Here is a 26,329-nt window from a genome sequence, read left to right on the forward strand (position 1 = left end):
AATTATATTCTTATGCCCATAAAAATCATGTTATTCAGTAACCTCTCCTGGAACTGTATTAGTAATATAACAGTTAATTCTTGTGCCAAAATCAGCAGCTTCAGGTTCATAAATGGTTGTACCCAGAGCAATTAATTCATTCCTGCTAAATGGTCAATGTGATTAGAAATTAGGAGCTATTTTGGTTATCAAGGTAAGTAATTTTCCCTGTCCACTTGTGAAGTCATTAATTGCTAAGGGGTCACCTTACAAATAACCAGAAATCTTCCTAACATGTATACTAAATTCTGTGACCTGGGCAGTACTCTGATGCAGTGATGCTTGCTCCCATTTACAGGTTTCCCTGGAGGAAGGCATGGCAACCCACTCCAATATTCTTGTCTGGAGAATCCCTATGGACAGAAGAGCCCCGGGGGCTGCAGTCCACGCGCCCCGTCGGACACAACTGAGCGACTAAGCACAATCATGTGCAGCAACACACTCAAGCATCAGATACTGGCACTGTAAGTCGTCTGATCAGTTTGAGACCCTCTCTTGTGAAATGAGGGTAATCCTGAACACCACATAGAACACTAAAGAGAAAATTGTGGGAAAGACCTGGAAGGAAAACCAATACATGGAAATTAGACTATAGGCACTCGCAAATGACTTTTGCACCACATGACCTACATAACTTGCCTTTAATGTACCTTTCAAAGTAGACCTTTGTGAGTTATCTGGGGAGTGACTGGTACAAGTTATAAAAAGTACCTATCCAGAGGGAAACTTCTACCTATGTCTGTGGCCACCAATCCTATCCTTCTCCTTCATGCCTTTAGTTCCCTAATTTTAATTTCTAGAAATAAATTGAGCTCAAATGAGTTATCCACACCTGTACTAACATCATTAGTGTCCCTGCCTGACAGGAGACAGCCTGTGTGATGAGCTAATGAGATTAAGAAGAGTATCTAAAGAAAGCACTATACAAAACAGAAGTTAGTTCTGTTTGAAATTGTACTACGTGATCTATTCCTAGGTGCTTTGGAGGCCAATGCATACAAGCATGATTTTCACAAGAACACTTTGAATTCCAAACCACAAACTTACAAATGAAATTTTGTAAGTAAGTCTATAATAGCAAATTAGAGTTTTTGTTTTGTTTGAGTGGCAGAGGGCTTTGGTATCTAAAAATTTTGAGTTTTTGCTTTTTCCAGTTGTTAAGTTTTTTTGCTTGTTTGTTTAGCAGGTGATTTCACTGCAGTTTTTCCTAAAGCCACTCTAACCTGCTCCATCACTAGAAATGATAACTATTCACTTGTCAAAGCAGAACTCAACTTTACTACGGCCTCACTGCATTAAACTGGGAGGGAAATCACAGAGGTGCCACAGATCAGACAGCATTCTTCTCTTCAAAACACCCAAGGTGGTGAAGGCTGAGTGGAGAAGCAGCCATCACTACTTAGAATAGACTGGGGCTGTTTAATTAGAAATAATAATAATGTTTCTTAAGAATTCTGAACTTGACCCATTGTGCAGTAATTTGTCTCTGGTTTTAAACTAAATTGTTACTCACATCGTTTTGCCCAGCTTTTAAATGAAAAGGTAAAATAACTACAGGACAATAAATCTGGTTACACTTCAGGAAATGGTAAATGGCAAATCTTTCTAACCCTCACTGAGAGACCATCTTCAATTCTGAGAAATAATCAATTGGTATATTTCAGTAGTACTTTCTCTGAGTAATGGAACTACTACAGCTAAACCTATTTTAATAGTATTTTTAATGCCTTTCTTCTGAGCACGTAGAGGGAAATTTGCCCCATTTTCCTCTATAGAGAACTGTGACAAGCATCTTTTCATTTTCTAATTCTCTGTAGCCCCATTTAAATGAGTAGTTTTAATTAAAGTTGTGGCCAAGGAGAATATGTTGCATCAGACTCCTGAGACAATTTTGCTGATGTCAGCTTTCCAAGTCCATGGAGCCTTTGGTTTTTCACCAAGTGTTTAATGCTTACAGTAGTTTAATGTGCGAGCTGAACCACTAGAAAGAAAGATCCCTAGAAAGAAAATATTTGGAATGCAAATGTAAGGTGTCACTGTTATAGGAGTTTTTGTTTGATTGACTCACAAAATATTGGGAGTGAAAATGCCATTGTAATTTATCCTATATTGCTTTTAGGATTCTTCAATATTAGATAACAGGTGCTCCGGGTGATTGATGCTGATAAGCCAAAACTAAAGGTTTAGAAATAATATAAAACTTCACTGAGCATATGACCTAGTTGCAGGGGTGTACTCTGCGAATTTTCTGCCAGAATTGCTTTTGTGTAAAATTTCCTAGAGCAAGATGGGTTTCTTGAGGAAGGTTAGTTCTTACTTCTCTATAGGTCTGTGATTAAGATCAGAAGTTTAAATGATACATTCTAGCTTTATTCCCAGTTTCTGAAAGGTTTTTCAAAGGTACTGCCAATAATCTCAATAGTCTAGAAATTTCAAGGTGGAAAATGGAAAGCAACAGAGCAATTACAAAACCCCTCAAAAACTACACCATGCTATACAAAGCTGCTTAGTTAGCTATAGTCCAGTGATGAGGCGTTTTGTTTTGTACTGGGATTTATTTAATATATTTTGTGCATGTCAATCGATGATTCTCATTTCAAATCTCCATAATGCAAAGAAAGACAATTTTAAGACAAGAAGATTTAATCCTAAAGCATTTTAAGAGTATAAGGTTGTAGATGTCATGCTGCTGACAGCATGCCCTTCCCCGGGCACACACCGAGTATTATATCTCCTCAATCTCACCTATCCCCTCTCACACCCTCACCTTAATGCTCAGAATAGAAAGATTGCATCCTGGCTGACTCAATACTTAGAGCTCTAAGTGTGAAATGAGGCATAGCAATAATTCTCTAAATTATATGAAAACTGTAATAAGGGGCTCAACTTGATCTAATAAGCAAAGTGAATATCAAGGGAAAACCTGAAGAGAATTATGTAGGTGACTTGAGAAGTTTAAATACAAGTCCTTAATTAGGTTATACTTACCTGGTCCGTAGGTCAGCTCAGCAGTAATTGGAAGAGATGATTAGTAAGCAAATGAGATTCTAATTAAGTCCAGCACTGCTTCCCTCTCTAAATAGTTTAACAGCCTCAGCCCCAGATATGAAGAGTCTTTGAGAAGGGACCCAACGTCTGCTGTCAGACCATCTTATTATTGCTAAGTCAGTTTTAAAAAGTTGCCTGGAACCTAGTATAGTAAGAAAATGCCTAAACCAGGGCTTCAGTATCTTAGAACCTTCTTTTGTCCCCGAGTTCTGATTTTATGAGGCATCTGAATGAACTGCTAGGTCATTTAATCCCCAGGAATGGACGTTAGGGGCATGCAGTTTGGTAGGATGTGGCTTCATGTAGAGAAGAGAGGAATGCAACTCCTTCACTCACTGTCAGCTTTGCACAAGACTTCTTTCTGTGCCACAGTTTCTCTCTCCATAAAGTAAGAGAGATGCTGGTTTCACTGCTGTTTCACTGGGGTTTGTCAAGCCTGAGAATTAGGGACAGAACACCAAAAGTACTGGGAAGGTCTTAGATAATAGTTTCATTAACCTAGGATATAATTTTATGAAGAACTCTTTGTGTTCACAGCTTTTGAGTTCAGTTAACCTCAACAAATACTAGTGATCTTATAATTCTACTAAAAAGTTTTCAAAACCCTTAGAAAGGAACTGGCTTCCCTTTGGCTCAGATGGTAAAGAATCCACCTGCAATGCAGAAGACCTGGGTTTGATCCCTGGGTTGGGAAGATTCCCTGCAGAAGAGAAGGGCTAGTCGCTCCAGTATTCTTGCCTGGAGAATTCCATGGACTATATAGTCCATGAGGTCTCAAAGACTTGGACATGACTGAGCGACTTTCACTTCATTTCTTCACAGAAAGGAACTAGTAACATATAGTAACTAGCTTCTTTTCAAAACATCTACTATAGTCTGTACCAGGCATACAAGACAGAGAAGAAAAAGATTTGACAAAGAGTCCTAAGGATCTTTAGTTCAAAAACTAGCTTTGTCAAATAACTGGGTGACTCTCAGAAAATAATTTAACTTCTTTGGGCTCGAGTTGCCTATCTGTAAAATAGGTAAAGAGATTGGTATCATTTAGTATTTTTAAGGTTGGCTGAACAGTAGAATAACTGAGCTAACTTTTAAAACACTTTGGATGTCCAGGTTCTTCCCCAGACCTCTGGGAATGATTCTGGGCATGGGCATTGGTAGTGGCCCCACAGGTTATTCTGAGCCTCCAAGTAGAGAACCACTGCATTGATCTCTCATTGTCTTAGGTGATCAAAGTTCTGTGACATCATGGTGTGCTGTCTATGTAGTGACACAGATACAAATGTGAGATGTGGTTCTCACATAGCTCACCACATTTTAATAATGAGTCCCTTTACTTCAACTGAATCTTCCACCAAACTATGGCACATTCTGCCTCACGCTGTGTCCAGACCACATTGGCATTTTGACCCAAGTGCGTCAATTTGGGTTGTCTTGAGGGGAAAAGTTAACGTTATATCTTATTTATTTTTTTTTAATTAATGAAGGTCAAAGTTAACCTGCCCTCTAGAATTTTTTGACCACTTTGTTAAAAATCATTTCAACTTTCAAACGTTCTTGTTAGGAGAAGGGGACCAAAGACATATTAAGTTAGTTGGCCTATTTCACTTCAATCTTGGTGAATAATTTAACCATGCCTCCCCCATCTAAGGATTGGCACTCTTAGACAGTAGGTGCTGATTTTTCCCTTTGACAAACTGCATGTCAGTTTGCTGGAGAGAACAAGTGGTAAAGAAGGCACATGCCTGTGTGCTCAGTCACTCAGTCTTTTCTGACTCTTTGGGACCCCATGGACTGTAGCCCTCCAGGCTCCTCTGTCCATGGGATTTCCCAGGCAAGAATATTGGAGTGGATTGCCATTCCCTTCTCCAGGGGATCTTCTAGACTCGGGGATTAAACTTGTGTCTCCTGCATCTCCTGCATTCGTAGGCAGATTCTTTACCATTGAGCCACCTGGGAAGCCCATTAAAGATGGCACAGGGTGGCAAAAAATGACTGTCCTGCCTGATAAAACAGGTCATCTGTCCTGTGGATAACTCCACCCCTTTTTCCAGACAGGAGAATCAGAATAATTCAAGGCAAGGGCAAGGGCAAGGGCAAGGTGCGGCATGTGGTCTGTAGTATTTCAGGGCAAGGTAAAGACGTAGCTATCCCTGCCTCGGCTGGCAGTACTTTGGTGGATTTTGTGAACAACTTTATGGGAGGTCTCACCCCCACTGGATACTGAGCACTTCCCAGGGAGGAAATGGTAATCCATTGTTGGGTTGCCTATCCACTGAGGTTTGGGGCTGTCAGTCATAGGGAAGGAGTACTGATTTCCTTATCCCTGCTGAATGCCTTCACTTTCATTTTATACTGGGTCCCACAAATCACGTAGCTGACCTTGCCTAACCCGACTGCCAAGATACAACTCTGAGTTTGATATAACTATGTGAGGCCATGGGGAGAACTGTCAAAGTTCAATGTCCTTATGTGTTCACTCTCCTGGAACACAGTGAAAGATCTAGCTGCCTCTTGAAGTTTTTTCTCTATTCTTAAGTATCACATTATACACATATCATATATTAACTGTGTGACATGGGGCAAATTATTTACATTTCTGTACTTTAAAATGTTATTTTGTCATATAGGAAAAATAATACTAATGTCATAAACATGAAATATATAAATAAATATAAATACTTGGCATAGCACTGGGCACAAGTATTAATCAATTTTAGTTGAATAAAAAATTCATTATTTTTTATACACTCTGAAAATCATTGCAAAAGTATTTTGATTACTACTTTGAAGGATACACATTCTAGTAAATATATTTGAAGTATCAATCTCCAGGGTTCTTAGAAATTTTAAATTCACTAAAAACTCTTCAGGAGGGGAAAATTTTTAGGTAGAAGAAAAACTGTATGAAGAGAAGGAATCCTTATTGCCAAATTTAGACTTAAATTGAAGAAAGTAGGGAAAATCACTAGACCATTCAGGTATGACCCTAACCTTACAATTATACAGTGGAAGTGACAAATAGATTCAAGGGATTAGATCTGATTGACAGAGTGCCTGAAGAACTATGGATGGCGGTACGTGACATTGTACAGGAGGCAGTGATCAAGACCATCCCCAAGAAAAAGAAATGCAAAAAGACAAAATGGATGTCTGAGGAGGCCTTACAAATAACTGAGAAAAGAAGAGAAGCAAAAAGCAAAGGAGAAAAGGAAAGATATACACATTTGAATGCAGAGTTCCAAAGAATAGCAAGGAGAGATAAGAAATCCTTCCTCAGTCAGCAGTGCAAACAAATAGATGAAAACAATAGAATGGGAAAAACTAGAGATCTCTTCAAGAAAATCAGAGATACCAAGGGAACATTTCATGCAAAGATGGGCTCAACAAAGGACAGGAATAGTATGGACCTAACAGAAGCAGAAGGTATTAAGAAGAGGTGGCAAGAATACACAGAAGAACTGTACAAAAAAGATCTTCATGACCCAGATAATCATAATGCTGTGATCACTCACCTAGAGCCAGACATCCTGGAATGTGAAGTCAAGTGGGCCTTAGGAAGCATCACTATGAACAAAGCTAGTGGAAGTGATGGAATTCCAGTTGAGCTATTTCAAATCCTAAAAGATGATGCTGTGAAAGTGCTGCACTCAATATGCCAGCACATTTGGAAAACTCAGCAGTGGCCACAGGACTGGAAAAGGTCAGTTTTCATTCCAATCCCAAAGAAAGGCAATGCCAAAGAATGCTCAAACTACCACACAATTGCACTCATCTTACATGCTAGCAAAGTAATGCTCAAAATTCTCCAAGCCAGGCTTCAACAGTAAATGAACCATGAACTTCCAGATGTTCAACTTGGATTTAGAAAAGGCAGAGGAACAGGAGATCAAATTGTCAACATCCACTGGATCATTGAAAAAGCAAGAGAGTTCCAGAAAGACATCTATTTCTGCTTTATTGACTATGCCAAAGCCTTTGAATGTGTGGACCACAACAAACTGTGGAAAATTCTGAAAGAGATGGGAATACCAAACCACCTGGCCTTCCTCCTGAGAAATCTGTATGCAGGTCAGGAAGCAACAGTTAGAACTGGACATGGAAAAACAGACTGGTTCCAAATCGGGAAAGGAGTACGTCAAGGCTGTACATTGTCACCCTGCTGTTTTAACTTATACGCAGAGTACATCATGAGAAACGCTGGACTGGAAGAAACACAAGCTGGAATCAAGATTGCCAGGAAAAATACCAATAATCTCAGATATGCAGATGACCCCACCCTTATGGCAGAAAGTGAAGAACTAAAGAGCCTCTTGATGAAAGTGAAAGAGGAGAGTGAAAAAGTTGGCTTAAAGCTCAACATTCAGAAAATTAAGATCATGGCATCTGGTTCCATCAACTTCATGGCAAAAAGATGGGGAAACAATGGAAACAGAGACTTTATTTTCGGGGTCTCCAAAATCACTGCAGATGGTGATTGCAGCCATGAAATTAAAAGACGCTTGCTCCTTGGAAGAAAAGTTATGACCAACCTAGACAGCATATTAAAAAGTTGAGACTTCACTTTGCCAACAAAGGTCCATCTAGTCAAAGCTACTGTTTTTCCAGTAGTCATGTATGGATGTGAGAATTGGACTATAAAGAAAGCTAAGCAGCGAAGAATTGATCCTTGGGAACTGGGTGTTGGAGAAGACTCTTGAGAGTCCTTTGGACAGCAAGGAGATCCAACCAGTCCATCCTAAAGGGAATCAGTCCTGAATATTCATTGGAAGTACTGATGCTGAAACTGAAACTTTAATACTTTGGCCACCCAATGTGAAGAACTGACTCACTGGAAAAGACCCTGATGCTGAGAAAGATTGAATGCGGGAGGAGAAGGGGATGACAGAGGATAAGATAGTTGGATGGCATCACCGATTCAATGGACATTAGTTTGAGTAAATTCAGGGAGTTGGTGATGAACACGGAGGCCTGGCCTGCTACAGTCCATGGGGCTGCAATGATTTGGACATAACTGAGTGACTGAACTGAACTGAACTGAGAAGCAATCTTGGCTTTGTCCATTATAAGAGGCACAAATGCCACACCCATAGTAACTGTCTAATTGTTGAGGTCTACAATGAATAAAGTAGAGAGGATGCCGGGTAAGAGTTCATTTTCTGCTTTGCTAGAATAAACAGATGTAGGAGGTTGATGTAATGTGGAAGTCAAATTGTATAATTCAGTGGTTTATAAGCCACAAATCTCCAGTCACTAGCAGGTATCTGCAGTGCTAGCCTTCAATCTGTGACTGTCACTAATGCCATCTTATGTAGCCTAGAACTTCGGTGGAAATATGGAGCACCTCTTTGGATTACCAGGAAATAAAGGTAGCTCCTTCACTGCCCCATAACTATGATTTTCATAAATATATTGAGCACTGGCTGTATACCAGGTAATTTTATATTCTTTCTAATCCTTGTAAGAGTTAGTTGCTCAGTCATGTCTGACTCTTTGTGACCCCATAGACTGTAGTCAGGCTCCTCTGTCCATGGAATTCTCCAGGCAAGAATACTGGAATAGGTAGCCATTCCCTTCTCTAGGGGATCTTCCCGATCCAGGGCTTGAACCCAGGTCTCCTGCATTGCAGGCAGGTTCTTCACTGTCTGAAGCTACCAAAGATCCCATAAGGCAATTATGTCCACTTCGTAAATGAGAAATCTTGAGGTTCAGCTAAGTCAATTGGTTTAACCAAGATTTTCTGACCAGCTAGAGAGATTGAGTGTATAAATACAGTTCTATAAAACTTGAAGATTATGCATCTTATTTTAACTGACTGCAAAGCCCCTCTTGTAACTAAAGTAAGCGAAAGCTTGGTGGAAGTAATAACATAGCAAATACTAATTTAGCTTTAACATCAGGTACTGTTCTAAGTACTTAATACATATTGACCCATTTAATCCTTGCTATAGCCTTATATAGTAGGAATTAGCATCTTCATTTTGCAGATGAGGAAACTGAGGTACTGGGCAGTTAAATGAACTGAGCCAGATTATGAACCAGTAAGTGACAGACCAGCTTATAAACAAAGCCATGTGGCTTTGCATTCTGGGCATGACAACTAGGTAAAAGAATTGGAACTTCTTTAATTATTAATATTTTAAAGGGTTATCTGAAAAAGTATGGTTTGATTTTCTATAGTAATTTGCCAAGATATGTACCCAAATGTATATCCTGCTAAACATTAATCAAAATATTTCAAAAAAATTTCAGAGCCTGAAGCAAATAATAATAATGAATAGTAGTAAAAACAGCTGTTGAAATTAATTTTACATCTATAATGTGCCCTGGCACTGTGCCAGATGACTTACATATGTCATCTCATTTAACATTTATAATAATAGTTTTATTATTTCTAGATAACAGAATAAATATCTGAGGCCCAGAGAATTTCCTGGTGGCTCAGTCAGTAAAGAATCAGCCTGCAATGCAGGAGACCTAATTCAATCCATGGGTCGGGAAGATCCCCTCAAGGAAAAAAAGGCAACCCACTCCAGTATTCTTGCCTGGGAAATTCCATGGACAGAGGAGCCTGGTGGGCTACCGTCCTTGGAGTTGCAAAGAGTCGGACACAGTTGAGTGATTAAACCATCAGAGAATTTAATTAATGTTTCTCAAGGCACACAATAAATATATGATGTGTCTGGGATAGACTTTGCATTCAGAGCCCACATTCTTCATTACCAAACTAGTACTCCATTCTTTCATAATTTTTAGTGGTGGAAAACTTTATCTTCTGAGAACTGACCTGAGTTTTAAAAACCAGCACGAGTCATTTGTGACTAAGTCATTTGTTTTTTGAATTTCAGGGACTTGAGATTAAGAACTGACTTATTGGAAAAGACCCTGATGCTGGGAAGGACTGAGGGCAGAAGGAGAAGGGGACAACAGAGGATGAGATGGTTGGATGGCATCACCAACTCCATGGGCATGAGTTTGAGTAAGCTCTAGGAGTTGGTGATGGATAGCGAAGCCTAGAGTGCTGCAGTCCATGGAGTCACAAGGAGTCAGACATGACTGAGTGACTGCACTGCACTGAACTGAGATTAACTTCTGATCAAAAACACCACTTGATGAAAATACAGGGTGCTTTTCTGCTGTGATCGATAAATTGTCTGAAATCAGTCCCCTAAACACATTTTGTGCACTGGTGGCAACATGGTAATTACAATATCCCCAGGTGATGACTTTGGAGGAATGCTCTTCTTACAGAAAATTTATGCTCTACACTTGACAGGCACTGCATGTTAATGAAGGAAATAATGGCTAGAAGCTTATCATATGCCTCTGGGCTTGTGTCATGTTGCTTACAGGCATCATTCAAGCATCTACGTAGTCACTGGGTATACTACTCTATAATGATTGTTGACCACTAAACCACTTCATCATCTGCAGCACTTTTCTTACAGGGAGAACTTGCATGACTTTTAATTAATGCATGGTTCCAGAGGATCCACACTATTTGTGATTCAACCCCATATTCTGAATGAAGACTAAGCTGAGTTGGTAACTCTTATGACCTTTGCGGGAACATGTATCCCTTAAGTGGATGAGGAAGTTACCAAATCTCCATATCCCTTGATTCTGTCTAGGTCAAGACTACCTAATCCTTTCTTTGTTTTCCCAGGTCTTGGTGGAGGTTGCACATAGCATCCTCCTTTCCAATATATTGTTCAGAATTAATTTTCTTAGGAAAGAACTGTGAGAATAGCTTGGTCAGCCATTCTTGGTGAAGAAAATACTGCAGTAGTGGATGTGGAGTGGAGGAGTGGATGGGGGAGAGCAGAGAGGGAGAAGAAAGAGATAAAAGAGGTGGCTTTATTGCACATTTATAGACTGTAACTGGTGTGAACTGACTTCCCCTGCATTTTGCAATATGCTTCTTTAAGCAAAATTTCCTCTCCAAACTCAGAAAACTCTGGCATGCCTGAGAACAGTCACCTCCAACTGCTCTACCCTCAACTAACTAACTAACTGTCTCTCTCAACAGTTAGAAGCAAGCTTGTTGGAAAATAGTGTTTCTAGAGCTTCCAAAAACACAGTAGACTTTTTTTCTTGGCAAAATCTGTCAGCCAAGTAGGGAGGAGTCCATGATGAAAGTTATAATTTAGATGTGACAACCCTTAAAAGTAAAATTTGTGTATTTCTGAATGCCTTCTTTCCAAAAAAAAAAAAAAGAAGTGCTTTTCATATGGAGCTATTCTATTGAGAATATTATTGAATGCAGCTGCTTGAAGAAAAAGCACTTAATTTGGATGGCAAGATCTCTGTTAGAACAGTGAAGGAAATACTCTGGGATGATCATTTCTCCCTTAAATTGAGAGAAATGCTAATTACCAGTAAAATGAAATGGAGACCTAAGGGTAAGATTTTTTTTTTTTTTAACCAAAGGAGTTAGAAAAATGTCTCAATAGATGAAAGCCAGAAAATAAAATAACAAACAGTGAATAATGATAGAAAGCTACTTGCTACTATTATTAAAAACAATAGTCACTAGGTCTGATCTCATACTAATTATTCTAAAAATCCTGAAAGTAAGGTCTTCTTTCCCCCATTCGATAGAGGAAGAGCAGAGAAGCATAGCAGAAACATAATTAGAGCTGGTCACCCAGCAAGGAACTGGCAAAGTTGAGATTTAGCCCAAAGACTAAATTTCCAGCTTTTCACCACTCCTCTGAAGGACTTGAAAGAGAACTTGAGAAGTGAATTACAGTGTTCTGATTACCATGGCTTTGTTGGAATGGCCGCCTCCTTGGAACTCGATGGTCCCAAAAGCATCGGTGGGGCTGAGTTGAGTGTGCTTGCTGATGGACCACTTCTCAGACTGGATATCATTTCGAGAGAGGCGACTTTCATTTTTCTCATTCTGAAGAACCGAGATACTGGGAGTGAGGCCAACATGCTGGCCTATTAGACGCCCACAGCAACACCTATAACGTAAGAGGTCAAAGTGAACCCCTTGTACTAGTGACAACTGGAATATACACTTAAGGCAATCTGCTGGAGAAATCTACAAACTGTAGCAAGCCAGCAAGTCAGTTTTCAGGTGGAAACCATATGTGGCATACGTGACAAATGGTGAACTCAGGATTTACTTGACAAATTAATACACTTCTTCTCTGGCCCTTCCTCATTTTGCTCTAGCTGTAATGTGCCTCCCATCTTTCTGAACCAACCCCCTTTCACACCAGCCATATTGTTCAGGACTGGAACCTAAGAACGAAAGCCCTGTAGATTTTTCTACTTCTCACTCCTCCCATCTATTAAATCTTGCACAAAGGCCACTGAGCAGCTTTAAGGGGAGAATTTTAACAGGCACATTTAAATAAGGACTCTCAATCACATGTGAGTAAGAACCTAACTTGTCTTTTCCTAATTGACACTCATTGTCAAATATCCAATTCTGAGAATAAAAATTTGCAACTTAAGTTTTCTTGAAGAAACAAGAAAAAATTATTCACAAGATATCTGAAAACAAAATTTATTCCTTACATCATGAAAATGTTGCTTGTACTTTACTACTAGCATTACTATGACTATTAGCAATAATACTGATATGTAGTTACCATTTATTAAATACTAACAGTGTGACATTCATTGTATGGGTACAACATTATAGTTTTAAAGGTATTCAAGGTTGTACAGCTGGTTTATATGATTCCAGAGTCTATATTTTAAACTACTTCATTATATTGTCTTTTCATAAAGGCACTTCCAGATATGCATATATTACTTTATCCCAAATGCTTCATACTTTCTATACTTTTGATCATCAGGAAGTAAGTAGAATTTAAAAAAATGTTCTTGAATAGAAATCTGAAGGTCTGCAGTCTAATCAGTAATCTGCTAGGAGTATATCATTTAAAAGTCTCTTTTTTCACTGTAGCTGAGCATGTTGGTAAAAACTACCCATTTTGATGAAATGCTGGAAAAGGAAACCACACTAAATGTATATTTATATTTATATATATGTATATATAAATATAAAATCCATTCTTACAATGATGAAGTCCCTTCCTGAGGGTGTACCTGTTATTTTGTACAGGCTCTCAAAGAATTAACTACAGTCATGGCATATTACATGGTGTGTATATATAAGATTGTTTCAAAGATATTCAGTAACAATGAAATCTATTGCAATGGACAGTGACTAGTATCATAGTTTTGTTCCCATAACTGCTACGTCAAGTTCTTGCTACATTATAAAGACAGCAAGCTTACCTATGGGGGTCTTTGGTGCTGGGGATGATGTGAACACATTCTCTTTTATAAAAGGCTCTTTCTATCCAGGACTTCTGAGCCTGAAAAAAAGGAAGAGGAAAGGGGAACACAGCCTTTAAGTATTTTTGACTAGAAAGCAAAATTCCACAAACACTTAACAGACGGATATCTCATAAACTGAATTGAAACTGTTGTTACTTCACACATAAATGCTGTATATAACAAAATCCCTTACTATCATTATCTGCTGATTAGATTTTTTAACATTATAATGTGAGAATTAAAGGAAAATGACTATAATAAAAAATGCTCAAGTTCATAATGACTTCTGAAGAACAGAAAAATAATGCTATTTACAGAGAAAATGAAAGCTATAGAACAGTATGTTTGTAACCCTTTAGATAACAAGTATTAGTGGCAGGAAGAAATATACCTAAATAATCATAAAGTTTTCATGGCTGACACTTTCATTAGATTTTCTTTATAGAAAGAAAGAAAAATGGTGAGGAAATGACATAATTCAAGCCCTAATCCATCACCATGCTTTTACTAAAATCCAAATTATCAATGCTTGAATATGGAAAGGGAAAAAGGAGATGGAAACATAAGAAAGATAAATGTCTTAATCACATTTCAAAATTTCACAGGTAATTCCTTTGGAAGGAAAGTAGATGCCACGTTTTTTGGCATCACACATGCCTTTCAGCACATGAAATACAGCGTCTTAGAATGAACATTGTTGGGACTGTCCACACAGCAGCCTGGCCACTGAGATTAGGTTCCCAGAAGGATAAAGCGAGTTCCAACAAACTGTCCCATCTTTGTTCCAAAACAGTGTCCATCCTTCCTCCCTTAACCCCTTTTTTACCAGCATTTGAAACAGTATAGGAGTTTCCTATGAAATCTAGTAAACTACTCAGAAGATTCCTTTTCTAAGCGAGTGGTTAAGATAGAAGTTGGTAGAGTAACATGTAATGTTATTTCCACATGGTGTCATCTTCTATCTAACCTAGGATCAGAACAAAATTCCTACTTTTAAAATACACAGAGAGTTTGGGATTGACATATACACATTGCAATTAATATATTTAAAATGGATCACAAACCAGGACCTACTTTCTTGTGTAGAGCATACAAAATTCTGCTCAATATTCTGTTAACAACCTAACCAGGAAAAACATTAGAAAAAAGAATAGATACATGTATATGTATAACTGAATCAAATTGTTGTATACCTGAAATTAACACAACATTGTTAATTAACTGTAAAGTAAAGTAAAGTGAAAGTCACTTAGTCGTGTCTGACTCTTTGGACCCCATGGACTATACAGTCCCTGGAATTCTCCAGGCCTGGTATTGGAGTGGGTAGCCTATCCTTCTCCAGGGGATCTTCCTGACCCAGAAATTGAACAGGGGTCTCCTGCATTGCAAGCGAATTCTTTATCAGCTGAGTTAAGAGGGAAGCCCTAATTAACTATATTCCAATATAAAGTAAAAAGTTAAAAAAATACATACAGGGCCAAAGTGCAAACAAGCTGTTTACTTGGCCTGTCTCAATGACCAATGTTGACTGTTTCAAGTCCCTGTTTTGTTGGCTATAACTGATACTAACTCTTCTAAGGACCCAAATGGCTGTATAAGTTGTGCTAAGGTCTTTGTCCTCAGCCCCTTAATACTGCATCTCTGTCCTCTTTCACAGTGGAGTCTATGTGAGCATGTGGCACTGAAGGCATAACACTTAGATGCATAACAAAGCACATTTTGAAAGTAGCAACACAGGGAATGCTTGAAGGGTACAAAGGACCAGCATCCCATTTCAGTCACGGTTGCAATCAGGTCGCATAATTTCTGAGTGCTTATGCATTGTCCAAATGTAAAGGAGCAGCCTCTCTGCCGAAGAGATCCTGGGTCCAAGTGGCCCTCTGCACTGTCATACCACAAAGGTAACATTTGCAGTTCTGTTTGTCATTGTGGCATGGAGAAAGATTCAGTGTCTATTTTCAAAGTTTTTCTTCTCAAAAATGTAGGAAAAACTAGTGGCTACATCTTTGCAGCAGAAATAAGCTTAGATAACCAGTATTTATCTTCGTATAAAGCCTGTAAGTTAAACTATTCATAGGCTGTGATTTTTTCCCTAGAAACTGAATACTTTCTTTGATAATATCTCTTGGCAGATAGATGGTAAAAATATTCCTCTCTGGATATCTGAAACCAACTTTCCCTACACCTTGGGGAGCAGAAAAGGGAGAGCATACTTTCACTTTTTGGGGGCCCACTTTGGCTGGCATTAAGAAGGATCTTTTGGGAAAGCACCTGGAAATTTCAGGGAGTGCTGATCAATACTCTGAGAGAAAGTAGGAATGGCAGTATGATGGGGAGAGAATAATGTCTGCAGTTAGAAAAGTGGTATGAATGAGACTGCAGCTTCAACAAAGTCATATAATTTCTCTGATCCTGTTTTCCTCATTTATAAAAATGGGCACAACCATAATGCCTGAAACACAGAGTTGTTATCATTATATAGGTAGCAAGTTTTCATTTCAAGAAGAGGAACCAGTCTTACGTTGGTCTGGTACTAAAAGTTCAGATAAAGGTTTAAATGAGAAACACTATTAAATTGCCATAGCAGATCTGACCTAAATTGACTTTATGTCACACTGGAGATGATATGCTCCCAGAAGGCCTGTCTATAGACAAGGTATCTAGAAATTTATTTAACTTCTCTGAGACTTTTCTATAACATGAGGATAATCATAGCTACTTTGGAAAATTGTATTAATCAAAGTAGATGATTCAGGGTAAGCATCTGGCACTCAGTAGGTAATAACAATGCCTAACTTTTATTTGGGATTTAGCATGTGCCTGAAATTGTGCCTTATATGCATTATCTCCATGGAGCCTTATAAGAACCCTATGGGGGAATTATTACTATTATGTAGTGTCTGTGTGAGATGTAACAAATTAGAAGTTAGACTTTGAACTTGAGCTGTCTAACTCCAGAGTTTATACTCTTACCCACTCTGCTCAACTGTCTCTCCAAATTCGACGTTATTGGTATTAAAATACCCTAGATCTGGGCAGGCCTGGGAGTGCCCTTGTAGAGGCATGTCTCAGAATCAGTTCACACTTGCACCTTTCCCCTCCTTATTTCCTCCTTCCAGTTCCCACAAATGAAGTAATCAACACTCTACTCTCTCTTCCTCTCTCCCTGAGGTCGAGGATTGAGGTGGGACATTAGGCAGTCACAAGAATATGAGAAAAGTAAAAGAAGGGGGTATCATTATAATGGCTACAGCAATGAAATGTAATCACACAGGACTCCCAACTTGAGAGTTTCTAGGGCACCTCCATTATTTCTCTCACTTACAGATCCTGGTTCCAACATGGAAGGCCCTAGAAGCTTTACTCAGATGGCGTGCAGTGAGACTGACTGCATAAAGACCAACTTGTTTGTTGGTCTTTAAGTAATTTGACTTGCAAGCGGTTTAGCAACTTAATTACCTTCCCAAAGGTGAATAGTTACCTCACTGTCAGCAAAGGGATTAAGGATCAGTTTTTTCTTATTATTACCAAACTAACAATTTCTCTTACAAAGGCATAGAAAATTGCGAGGGGGGGAAAGGAAATGTAAAAAATTTTTTCCATCATTCATAATTGAGTTGGATTCTTTTTTTGAGAAAGAAAGCGTAATATATAACAGAAAGAGTACATGTATAGCACACAAATTAGGAATTCTACCAAACATCATGTACTAAATAGGAGAAATTTACTATGCTTTATTGTGGGCTTTACTTTACTGTGCTTTTATTCAGTCTTCAATGTAGACGGATATTAGATTTTAAAAATCATTTTCCTGGCATATTTGGTGTATAATCGTGATTTAACTTGCCCCCTAAATTAATTCCCTTTTCCTTTGTTCAAAGGCTTTGAACTACTACTCTTTGTGAAGCTTTATACTTGGCTGCAACACCCAGCTAAGTTGGGTTAGAATGGCTATCCTTGATGTTAGAAAGCATAAAACAGTTTGGACATGCCATGTTTCTAGTTGACCTTAATTCTCTTCTAATGCAAAACTTCAACGGTGTGCCCGAAAATCTTTTATTTTAAAATATGCTTTAGAGGACTCTTGTACTCTTAGAAAAGGTGACTGCTATCAGCCCTTAGAAATCACTTTTCTAAAGGTAGAATGGTCACAAGACCATGGCTGAGTTTGTGAAGGGCTATTTTCTTTCTTGTCTTTCTGTATTATCAGTCATGTGTGATGTATAATAAGGAAGTGTTTTTCAAAGGCTAATAATTAAAAGACATTTTTTTCAAAACAAAAATTAGAACTTTCACATTTCAGACAAAGTATATCACCCTCAAAGAACAGAGTACATATGAATTTTGAAAGTCAATTGTACAATAAATAAAGCATCAAAATAATAGGAAGCAAAAAAAGAAAAAAAATTAAGTTGTTTCATTTAACCAGTTTCAATTGTTTTTCACAAAGACTCTGCAATAAACCTTAGTCCCTCAAACTTTCATGACTCTTCTTACCACCTACTCCCCACTCACTTAACTATAGAGTTAAGACTTTCTCCAGCCAGGAATAATATCTAAATCTCCAGAAAGCCTCGGAAACTGCTATTGCAATCACCCTGTTGGTAGAGCAACTTCACAGAAGGACACCAACCCAGACCAATAATCGCACATTAGACAAGAAAAAGAAAAAAAAGAGTTCACTAACTTCTTAGGAACAAATTACGAGCAAAATTTTACTACGTTCCTCATTTTGAGACTCTCAGGTTTAAAATTTACACTCTGCCCTAATCAGAACAAAATACCAGAGACTCCAAGACACTGAATGCCTGTGTTCATTTTTACCTTTTGCTTTTCCTCAACATCTCCCTGGCATTCCCTGGGTCTTCCTCTAGATGCCCAGATCCAATACCGGAAAGTTGAACAAGAAGAAAATGAGCTGAAATAATTTTACCTGAGCACTGACTCTGAGTGGTGGCAAAGGCAGTCCCACGAGCAGCTCCTGTTGCTTTCATTTTGCTGCATCTGGGGTTGGTCATCCCGTTAATAATGCTCTTATGACCGCCCACCGGAAAAAAAGTCACTTGCCGGGCTCTTCCCCCAAGAGACGTTTCAAGTAAGCAATGAACTTGGGCAGATTAGCCCCTTGGAATGTGCTGCTTTGGGATTAGCCTCACTAAGAATCCCATGGACATTCCCTTGCAGCCCTCAAACACTGCTTGATTTGAACATCTAATCTGACGCCAGAAGAAAAACAAATCCCCGGAGAGATCGGATTTAACTGGCACAAGTCCTGACAGGCTCTCCCCCCTTGCCTTTTTCCATTTTCAGAGAGAAGCCTTGTGAAAGTGTGATAAGGTGTTCTGAGTTCTGAAAAGTTCAACTTTAGAAAGCAAATCCTTCTAAAGAAACAGTATATTAATGTTCCAAGTGGTTTGAACACACAAGCAGCATTGTTCATTCCTCCCCAAAGGATGGAATGATAGCATTTCTTTAAAGAGGAACTGCTAAAAACTCTGAATGTTTCAAAGAATAGTTGAGTCCCTAAATGTGAGCCCAAGGAGAATAAAGTTGGGGTTTATCAGTGATGTTCCACAACTTCTGAAATGTCAATAAATAATAATAATAAAACTGATCACACGTCTTACCCTGCAGCCCCTCCCCCACAACTGTAACTGTGTGACTAGAAACCTACACTCCCCCGTTTCCCTATTAAAAAAAGATGAGCTGGGACTGTTATAGCACATGGATGCAGGCTGCAAGCAGCGGCTTTGTGATGTGCTTATCTGGGGGTGGGTGGGGCAGGGGTGAAGGCAACTTAGAAGGTCTTGCTCACACAACACAAAAGAACTCTTTCAAATATCTTCCAAGAGTAAGTGTTTTAGATAACAGTATTTCTTAGCTAGATAAGTGAACAAACCGGGAAGAAGAGAGTTCAACTTTCAACAAGGCAAAAATAGTTTTTAAAAAGTGAGTATGTGAACACTTCATCTCCAAAGGACTTATCTCTTCTTGCAGATGGAATTCAGAGCTGAGAGGTCTGTTTGTTATCAACTCTGTGGGCTGCGTACCTGTGAGGACAGTGGCACTTTGAGCTTCATTTTCCCACAGTCTCCTGTCACAAGTGCCTGCTATGTGTTACGGGGGCACTCCCTGAGAGTCACAGTGTGAACTGGGTAACATTTCTATCTCTGATCAGGATCAGGTCCACAGCCTTCTCCCTGCCTTTCTGCAGTTTCCAGGATGGATCTTTCAAACTCCCCCATCTTCTGGTCTCTCACTTACCAAGGTTTCCCTGGAGACAGCAGGTAACAAATTACTAAGTGACTTTCAACTGAGGAAACATTACAATAAGCAAAATGCAAATGAATCATCAGACTGAACGTTAGCATTAAACACCAGATGGAGGAGTCCCTTTGACAGTCTTCAGGAGTTAGCTCCAGAATAATATGTAGTGATGACCTTAATAATATGCATACCTGTACTTCTATGCAGCTGTAACATTCCTATGCCTTTATTCTTAAGGAATCAACAGAGATGTGAGCACACAAAGGTGTTCATTGCAACATTTTTTATAATACAGAAAAACTGGAAACAAAAGTCCCTCAATGGGAGGCTAATTAAACTACAGTTCATGCTGTTTGATGATCACAGGTTTCAGAAGACTACATAATCACGTAGAGAAATATACATTTTTTCATTGTTAGCTGAGAAAAGCAGGACAAAATTGTAAGTAGAGAATGATTACAAATTTTAAATAGATACAGAGATGGGATTTTTTTTTTTGTTTTGCTTTTTTATATTTTCCAAAGTTTTCTTCTATAACTATATATTTATAGTCACTGAACTATCTTCTTTGTGGCCAGAAGACTTCCAGATCTTTTTCCCAACAGTTAAGCACGACCTTATGATAATGGGGCACAGAGAGAGGGGGAGGGGAGAGGGAGAGAGGGAGGGAGGGAGAGAGGGAGGGAGGGAGGGAGGGAGGGAGGGAGGAGCAGGGAAGGGAACAGAGAAGAGGAGGAGAAGGAAGAGGAGGCGGAGGGCTGGCTGGCACGCAAGGATCTGAGAGACACTGACCTAGCAGTTGTAGATTATGAGACTAAAATTGGTTACAGATAATCCTATGTCAGAAATATTTGAAAAATTCAGCTTTCTCATCTTCCTTCTTCACTAGATACTACTTCAATTCTTCATCTGACTTGAGTTCAGTCAGATCCACACTGAATCTTGTAAATATTGCCCATGTGTTTTTTAAGCCCTATTTTCTCTAGTCTTACTTTTTTTTTTTTTTTTCTTTTTGCTCATTTTTCCTTCCTAGAGAGAAATACTTGATAGGGACAAGAAGATGAGGCACCTTCCATGAACTTTACACCAAAGACAAAATTACTGTCACCAGAAGTGAACAAGGAAGCCCCAGGTAAACTCAGCACAGCATTTCTTTCCTGTAAGGTTACCTGATCTTCAGGACCCTTGGATTTGAGAAGGTAATTAGTTCCAAAGAGATTTTAGCTCTGGGCCACACGGTCCATGCGGATCTTTTAAAAATCCTATTCATTACCCAACAATGCAACCCCAACTCCTGATACATCACCAGCCTCTATCAGACGTAGTTTAGAGAGAATAGAATTTGAATACTAACAAGAGGAAACCACAAGTGTAATGCAAACTGTGGTTATTCTTCACTCCTCTTTATGTAATGACAGATTACCTTATTCTCCCAATTCATTATTAAGTAAAAAGATCACACTTGAATGTATTAAAAAGTTTCCACTGGTACATAACTCAAGTTGAAAAAATGAAATCCAATTTTCTACAAGTATAAACTAGATTTTGACAGGGATGATTTGTATTTCATTTTTATAAAGATGTACAAAGCACTCTATCCTGTGATGTCTACACTTAACAACAACGACAACAACAAGAGCATGATATAGAGGAGGGCTCAGTAAACATTTTCTGTAAAGTGCCAGATGGTAAATAATTTAGACTCTCTGTGGGTCACACGGTCTTTGTCACTCAACTCTGCTGTTGCGGCACAAAAGCACTCCTCGTAGGTCACGAGCATGGCGGCATTCCAACAAAACAAGCAGTGGGCTGGAAGGGGTGTGTACTAATCAGTCCATGCAAACAGAGAAAGGGGGTAGCCTGATGGGGCAGGAGGGGAGGGGGTGATGGTCCTAAGAACCAGGCCTCCATGGTACCGGCACTAGCTTTTCTTGGCTCTTCCTCAAGCATGTCAGGCCTCTACGTCCTCAGGTGCCTCTGCTTCTGTTTTTCTTTCTACCTGGACAGCTGCATCCTCAGATCACCCACAACTTGCTTCATCAGTACACTAGCACCACCTGAGTCATCATTCTCTACTTCTCTACTCCGGCTTCCCTTTCTTTTCCTCAGCTCTTCACATTACCTAGTCTTTATGTATTTATCGCCTATGTCCTCCACTAGAATATAAGTTCCTGAGGGCACTGATTTTATTTTGTTAGTGCTGTCACTCCAACACCAAGAACTATGTTTGGGATGTAGTCAGCTCACACAGGTGACTTAGGGACAACATTTGATTTACTTGTATATCAATTCCTCACCTGTAAGATGATGACATCAGATGGACTGGACTCATGTTTCCTAAAGGTGGTACCCAGATGCATTTTTCTTTTAACAGTTGGATTTATAACAATATATAATATTTAAGCAATGGCTAAACCTATAATTTAACAAATATTATTGTTTGGAGACATCATATGTTTTTTATTATGGAGTTATGAAAAATGAATCTATTAAAATATTTAATAAATTAGATTAAAAATGATTTGAAGATAAAGAATTATGATGGTATCACATAAGAAAGGGAAGTTTGGGAAATACAAGACCAATTTCTCTTGAATATTCCTTGTTTTTATTCTAATATATGTAAATAAATGTACTGTGTTCTCTAATATTCAGAGTTGCCATTGACCTATAAAGTAAAACAGTGCCAGGGAAACATGACAAAGCCAGCTGCCTCTGAAGCATAGTATCACCAACATGGTTTTCTTAAAACAATCAATCAGGACATCCCTTGGTCAATACTCTTCTTTGGTTTCCCATCCTCAACAAGATGAGACCCGTTCAGTATTTAAAAATGTTCAGGATCTGCCTCTGAAACTACCTATTCAAATCACTCCATCTCCCTCCAATCTTTAAACACATTATGTTCCAGTCCACTAGATTATTGATTGTTTCCCTAATGCACCATGCTGTGCCATGCTCCTCAACCTTTGAATATGCTGGCCCATTCACCTGGAAGGCTAGGTTCCTGCTTCTATGCTGAGCAAACACCTGTTTATTCTTCCAAACTCTGCACAAAACATTGTATTCTTTGACAAGCTTGGCTGACTACCACCAGACAGAATGAATTACCACAACTACTGATCCACTTCAATACCTTGCTCACACTTCCATTAGGAGAAAAGTCATATAATTTTAAAATTATTTGTTTTCATGTCAAAATTTATAACCCCCCCACTGCCTATTTCTTCTTGGAGAAGGAAATGGCAACCCACTCCAGTGTTCTTGCCTGGAGAATCCCATGGACAGAGAAGCCTGGTAGGCTGCAGTCCATGGGGTCTCACAGAGTCAGACACAACTGAAGCGACTTGGCAGGCAGCCTATTTCTTCTACACACACACAGTATTCTGAGTCTATCACGGCATAACTGGGGTTTTGAAGCCTTGTCCAGGACACTCCCCTTCTTCTTCCTCCTGTTTTTAACATTGTTTCTGTGGAAATATCAATTTCTCATTCCTAATTAGTCAGAGTTGGGGAATAATTATTTGTGAGCTATTTACACTAAATTATTTTAATTACTATAGTTAGCATATACATTATTAAATTATTTGTACTAAAATTCACTTTATAGCCTCTAAACTTAAATCATATACACCATAACATAAAGTTAGATTATAATTTTATCATTAGTTAGGCAAAAAATTCAATAAATCATGCTTTACAATTATAACTGAAATTCATCTTTCGTCTGTCGGTCATACTGCATAAATTATACCTAAATACATGCAGAATTTTATGTAGATTTACTATGAATATATACGAATGTTAATCTCACAGAATTTTTGTAAATAAAAATATATATTGCATTTCTTTGAAAAATTGTTTCATTATAAATCAGTACATTATTGCATGGCAGTAATATATTATAAAGTATTTTACAGTTTACAAGTGCTTCCTCACATAGTATTTTATGCAATATTCACAATAATTCTGTAAGGTAGGTACATAAAGTTCCATTATACAAATTAAAAACTGGGGCCTATAGAGTTTTAGTCTCTCACTAAGTTGTACATCAGCTATTGGCTCAGCCTAATGGAGCCAAAGTCCTTGTGCTTCTATAGGATACAGAGGGTACAGAGAACCCTGCATCCTGTATATTCCAGGACTAATTTTAGGGATGCTGAGTCATTTTTGCCTTCTTTGTGGTGGGATAAGTGCATTTTAATTATTCTTATCTTAATAAAAATGTACATATACACTTCATCAAGCCTAAAAGCCTGCTGAAAAAATGGAAATGAGGATACAGACTTCTATTTCAAAAGTATCCTATTTATGATCAAGGATTAGACATCTGCTTGAATATAATTGCTGTTTCCATACATGGTGACATAAAAAATTAGAAGTCCCACACATACTTTTAGCAACTTTACTGCCTTCATTGACCAAAAAGCGTAACTATAGTGGAGTCAGCCATATAAAACTGGTTTAGGCTGCAAGTGTGGGAAATACAACTTTGTTTTCTGTCAAATAAATGCAGAGCTAGGGTGATGTAATGTCATCCTGTAAGTCCTTAATTCTATTTAGCTTTCACAATTCATTCCAGCACCATCCTTATTTTGTCAGAAGCCAAAGAAATGTGCTGAATCACGAAACTGGTACATTTTGTTATGTAGAAACACGGAGTTTATGTGACAAATAATATCATAGATTTATAGGCTGATTTTTATTTTGTTTGTGTCTTTTGCTCTGGGAGGATGAAGATGTTAAGAAGAAAGTGACAGTGGATAAGTAACTGTACTTCTATTTGTAGTAGAGTTCTCATATGAGGATTAACTACTTAGGAAATCAGTCTCTCTCTTATTATTTTTAGTTTATCATCAGTCCTAATTTAAAGTATTTTGGGTAAAGAAACAGATTCATCTTAATCAATGAGTGATTAAGTTCAGTTCAAACTCTTTATCCTCACAAGGTATAGACAAATTTGGTTGCAGGATTTTATTTCTGAAATCCTGATTTTCTTTATCCATTCAAAGGCAGAGCCTAGAGGAAGCATGGCTGATTAAAAGTCCCGAGACACGCATCCTAGCCATGTCTTGTTGAGTTGCTTAAACCTGGGGGAGGACTTACTCTTGATGATCTTCTAGGTCAAGCTCTGTTCTCAGAGCTAAGGAGTATGGGAATCAGAACCTGCGAGCACTGTCATTGGCCGCTCATCAATGTGTACAAAACAGGTGTAGAGGTTACTTTTCTTAAATAAGAGAGTATTTTGTTTTAATTTTTACAAATTCATGAAACCACTGTTCTTTTTATAACAAACAAAAATGTAGCAGAGCACAGTTTTGTGCTTACTGAGCACAAAGCACATAAGGAGATTTGAATTAATAAATAATCCCTGAAAGAATTCTCCCCAGACTCCAACCATTCTTAAGAATGCCTCTGGTTTAGCAATCTGGCACATGTGTCAAGTCCTAATTCTTTTTCAATAAGACTTCAAGTATTATTAAGACATTATCACAATTAATTAATAACTTGACATTTCTGGTTCTGCCATTGAGAGAGTTTTCAAGACCAGAACTTTGTGTTCTCTTGCCCTCATTCCCAACCAAATGATAAATCAAATTCTGATGATCATTCCCATCAGAATATGCAGTCTGCCCACAATTTGTAATTTTTTTAACCTAACAATCAAGAATTACTTAACTGGAGAAACTGAGGCCAAATCAAGACCATTTTTTATCATCAAAAGTGAGTTATAAGCAGATTGGTCTAGTAATGCAACTGTAAAGCTATTTCTATTACTCTCTGGAAATGAAAAATTATTAGATATTAAGTTGTGCTTAGTCACTTCAGTCATGTCCGACTCTCTGCGATCCCATGGACCATGGCCTGCCAGGCTCCTCTGTTCATGGGATTCTCCAGGCAAGAATACTGGAGTGGGTTAGTGCAGCATAAATGTATTTCTGTGTGATAGTCATCTTTCTTTGTCAAATTACTAGATTCTCAAGCAGAAAATAAAGCCATCCACATAAATTCAGCCTCTGGTTATGTTGTACTAATGCGATAGTTTAAAGCTTTCAAGGTTATTAGCTTCTATATATTGGCAATGCATTTCCTTACATACTCCCTACCAAACCCTATATCTTTTGACTTATTCCTACCTTAGTACGTTAATATAAAATTTCTCTGAAAGACTTTAGGTCCTGGAAGATACTAACACATTTATTAGCTTTCTCTAAATATATTTAAACTTGATGCACATAGAAATGAACAAAAATTCAAAAGTAGGTGTAAAAAATATTAGTAGGTAGTGCAGAAATACAGATTTAGTCTATAAATTGTATTCCATTGGATAGCAATGTGAGTTTTTTCCTCCTATTTTCTTAGCATCTCATCCTCACTCTGATGTAGAGAGTTCATTCTTTGGATATTTGATGTCAAAATGAATTTCTGATAGCAAAACACTTCTGAAAGAAGCTATGCTAATGAAGCTATTTTTAAAAATGGACTGTGCTGGCTTTCTAACTGGTCCCTTTAATTCATTCTCCACCCAGCGAAAACAGTGATCATTTTTTCCTCTTAATTAATAGACTTTATTCCTTAGAGAAGTTTCAGGTTAAAAAAAAAAAATGACCAGAAGTACAGAGAGTTCTCAAGTATCCCCTCCCTCTACTTCTCCCCATGGTTTCCCATATTA

At 38.3% G+C, this 26,329-nt stretch overlaps 1 protein-coding gene across 14 annotated transcripts in view; it reads right to left on the minus strand.

The window, feature by feature from the left end:
- The window catches only part of TRPM3 (transient receptor potential cation channel subfamily M member 3), a 612,777-nt gene that overhangs the window by 290,532 nt on the left and 295,916 nt on the right, over positions 1-26,329 (minus strand). For 8 of the 14 annotated variants that reach the window (XM_086415481.1, XM_086415480.1, XM_086415483.1 and 5 more), the window contains exons 2-3: positions 13,348-13,427; positions 11,852-12,056 (exon numbers count right to left, since the gene is read on the minus strand). In XM_086415481.1, coding sequence (XP_086271607.1) covers positions 11,852-12,056; positions 13,348-13,427 — 285 coding nt within the window. Of the gene's footprint in view, positions 1-11,851; positions 12,057-13,347; positions 13,428-18,213; positions 19,091-26,329 lie in introns of those variants that run through there. The other 6 variants (XM_086415486.1, XM_086415484.1, XM_086415494.1 and 3 more) reach the window with 5 other exon arrangements.

Source organism: Bos grunniens, chromosome 8 (assembly GCF_055505025.1).
Source record: "Bos grunniens cultivar Pamir isolate PY7600 chromosome 8, Bosgru_T2T1.0, whole genome shotgun sequence".
NCBI classification, from domain to species: Eukaryota; Metazoa; Chordata; class Mammalia; order Artiodactyla; family Bovidae; genus Bos; species Bos grunniens.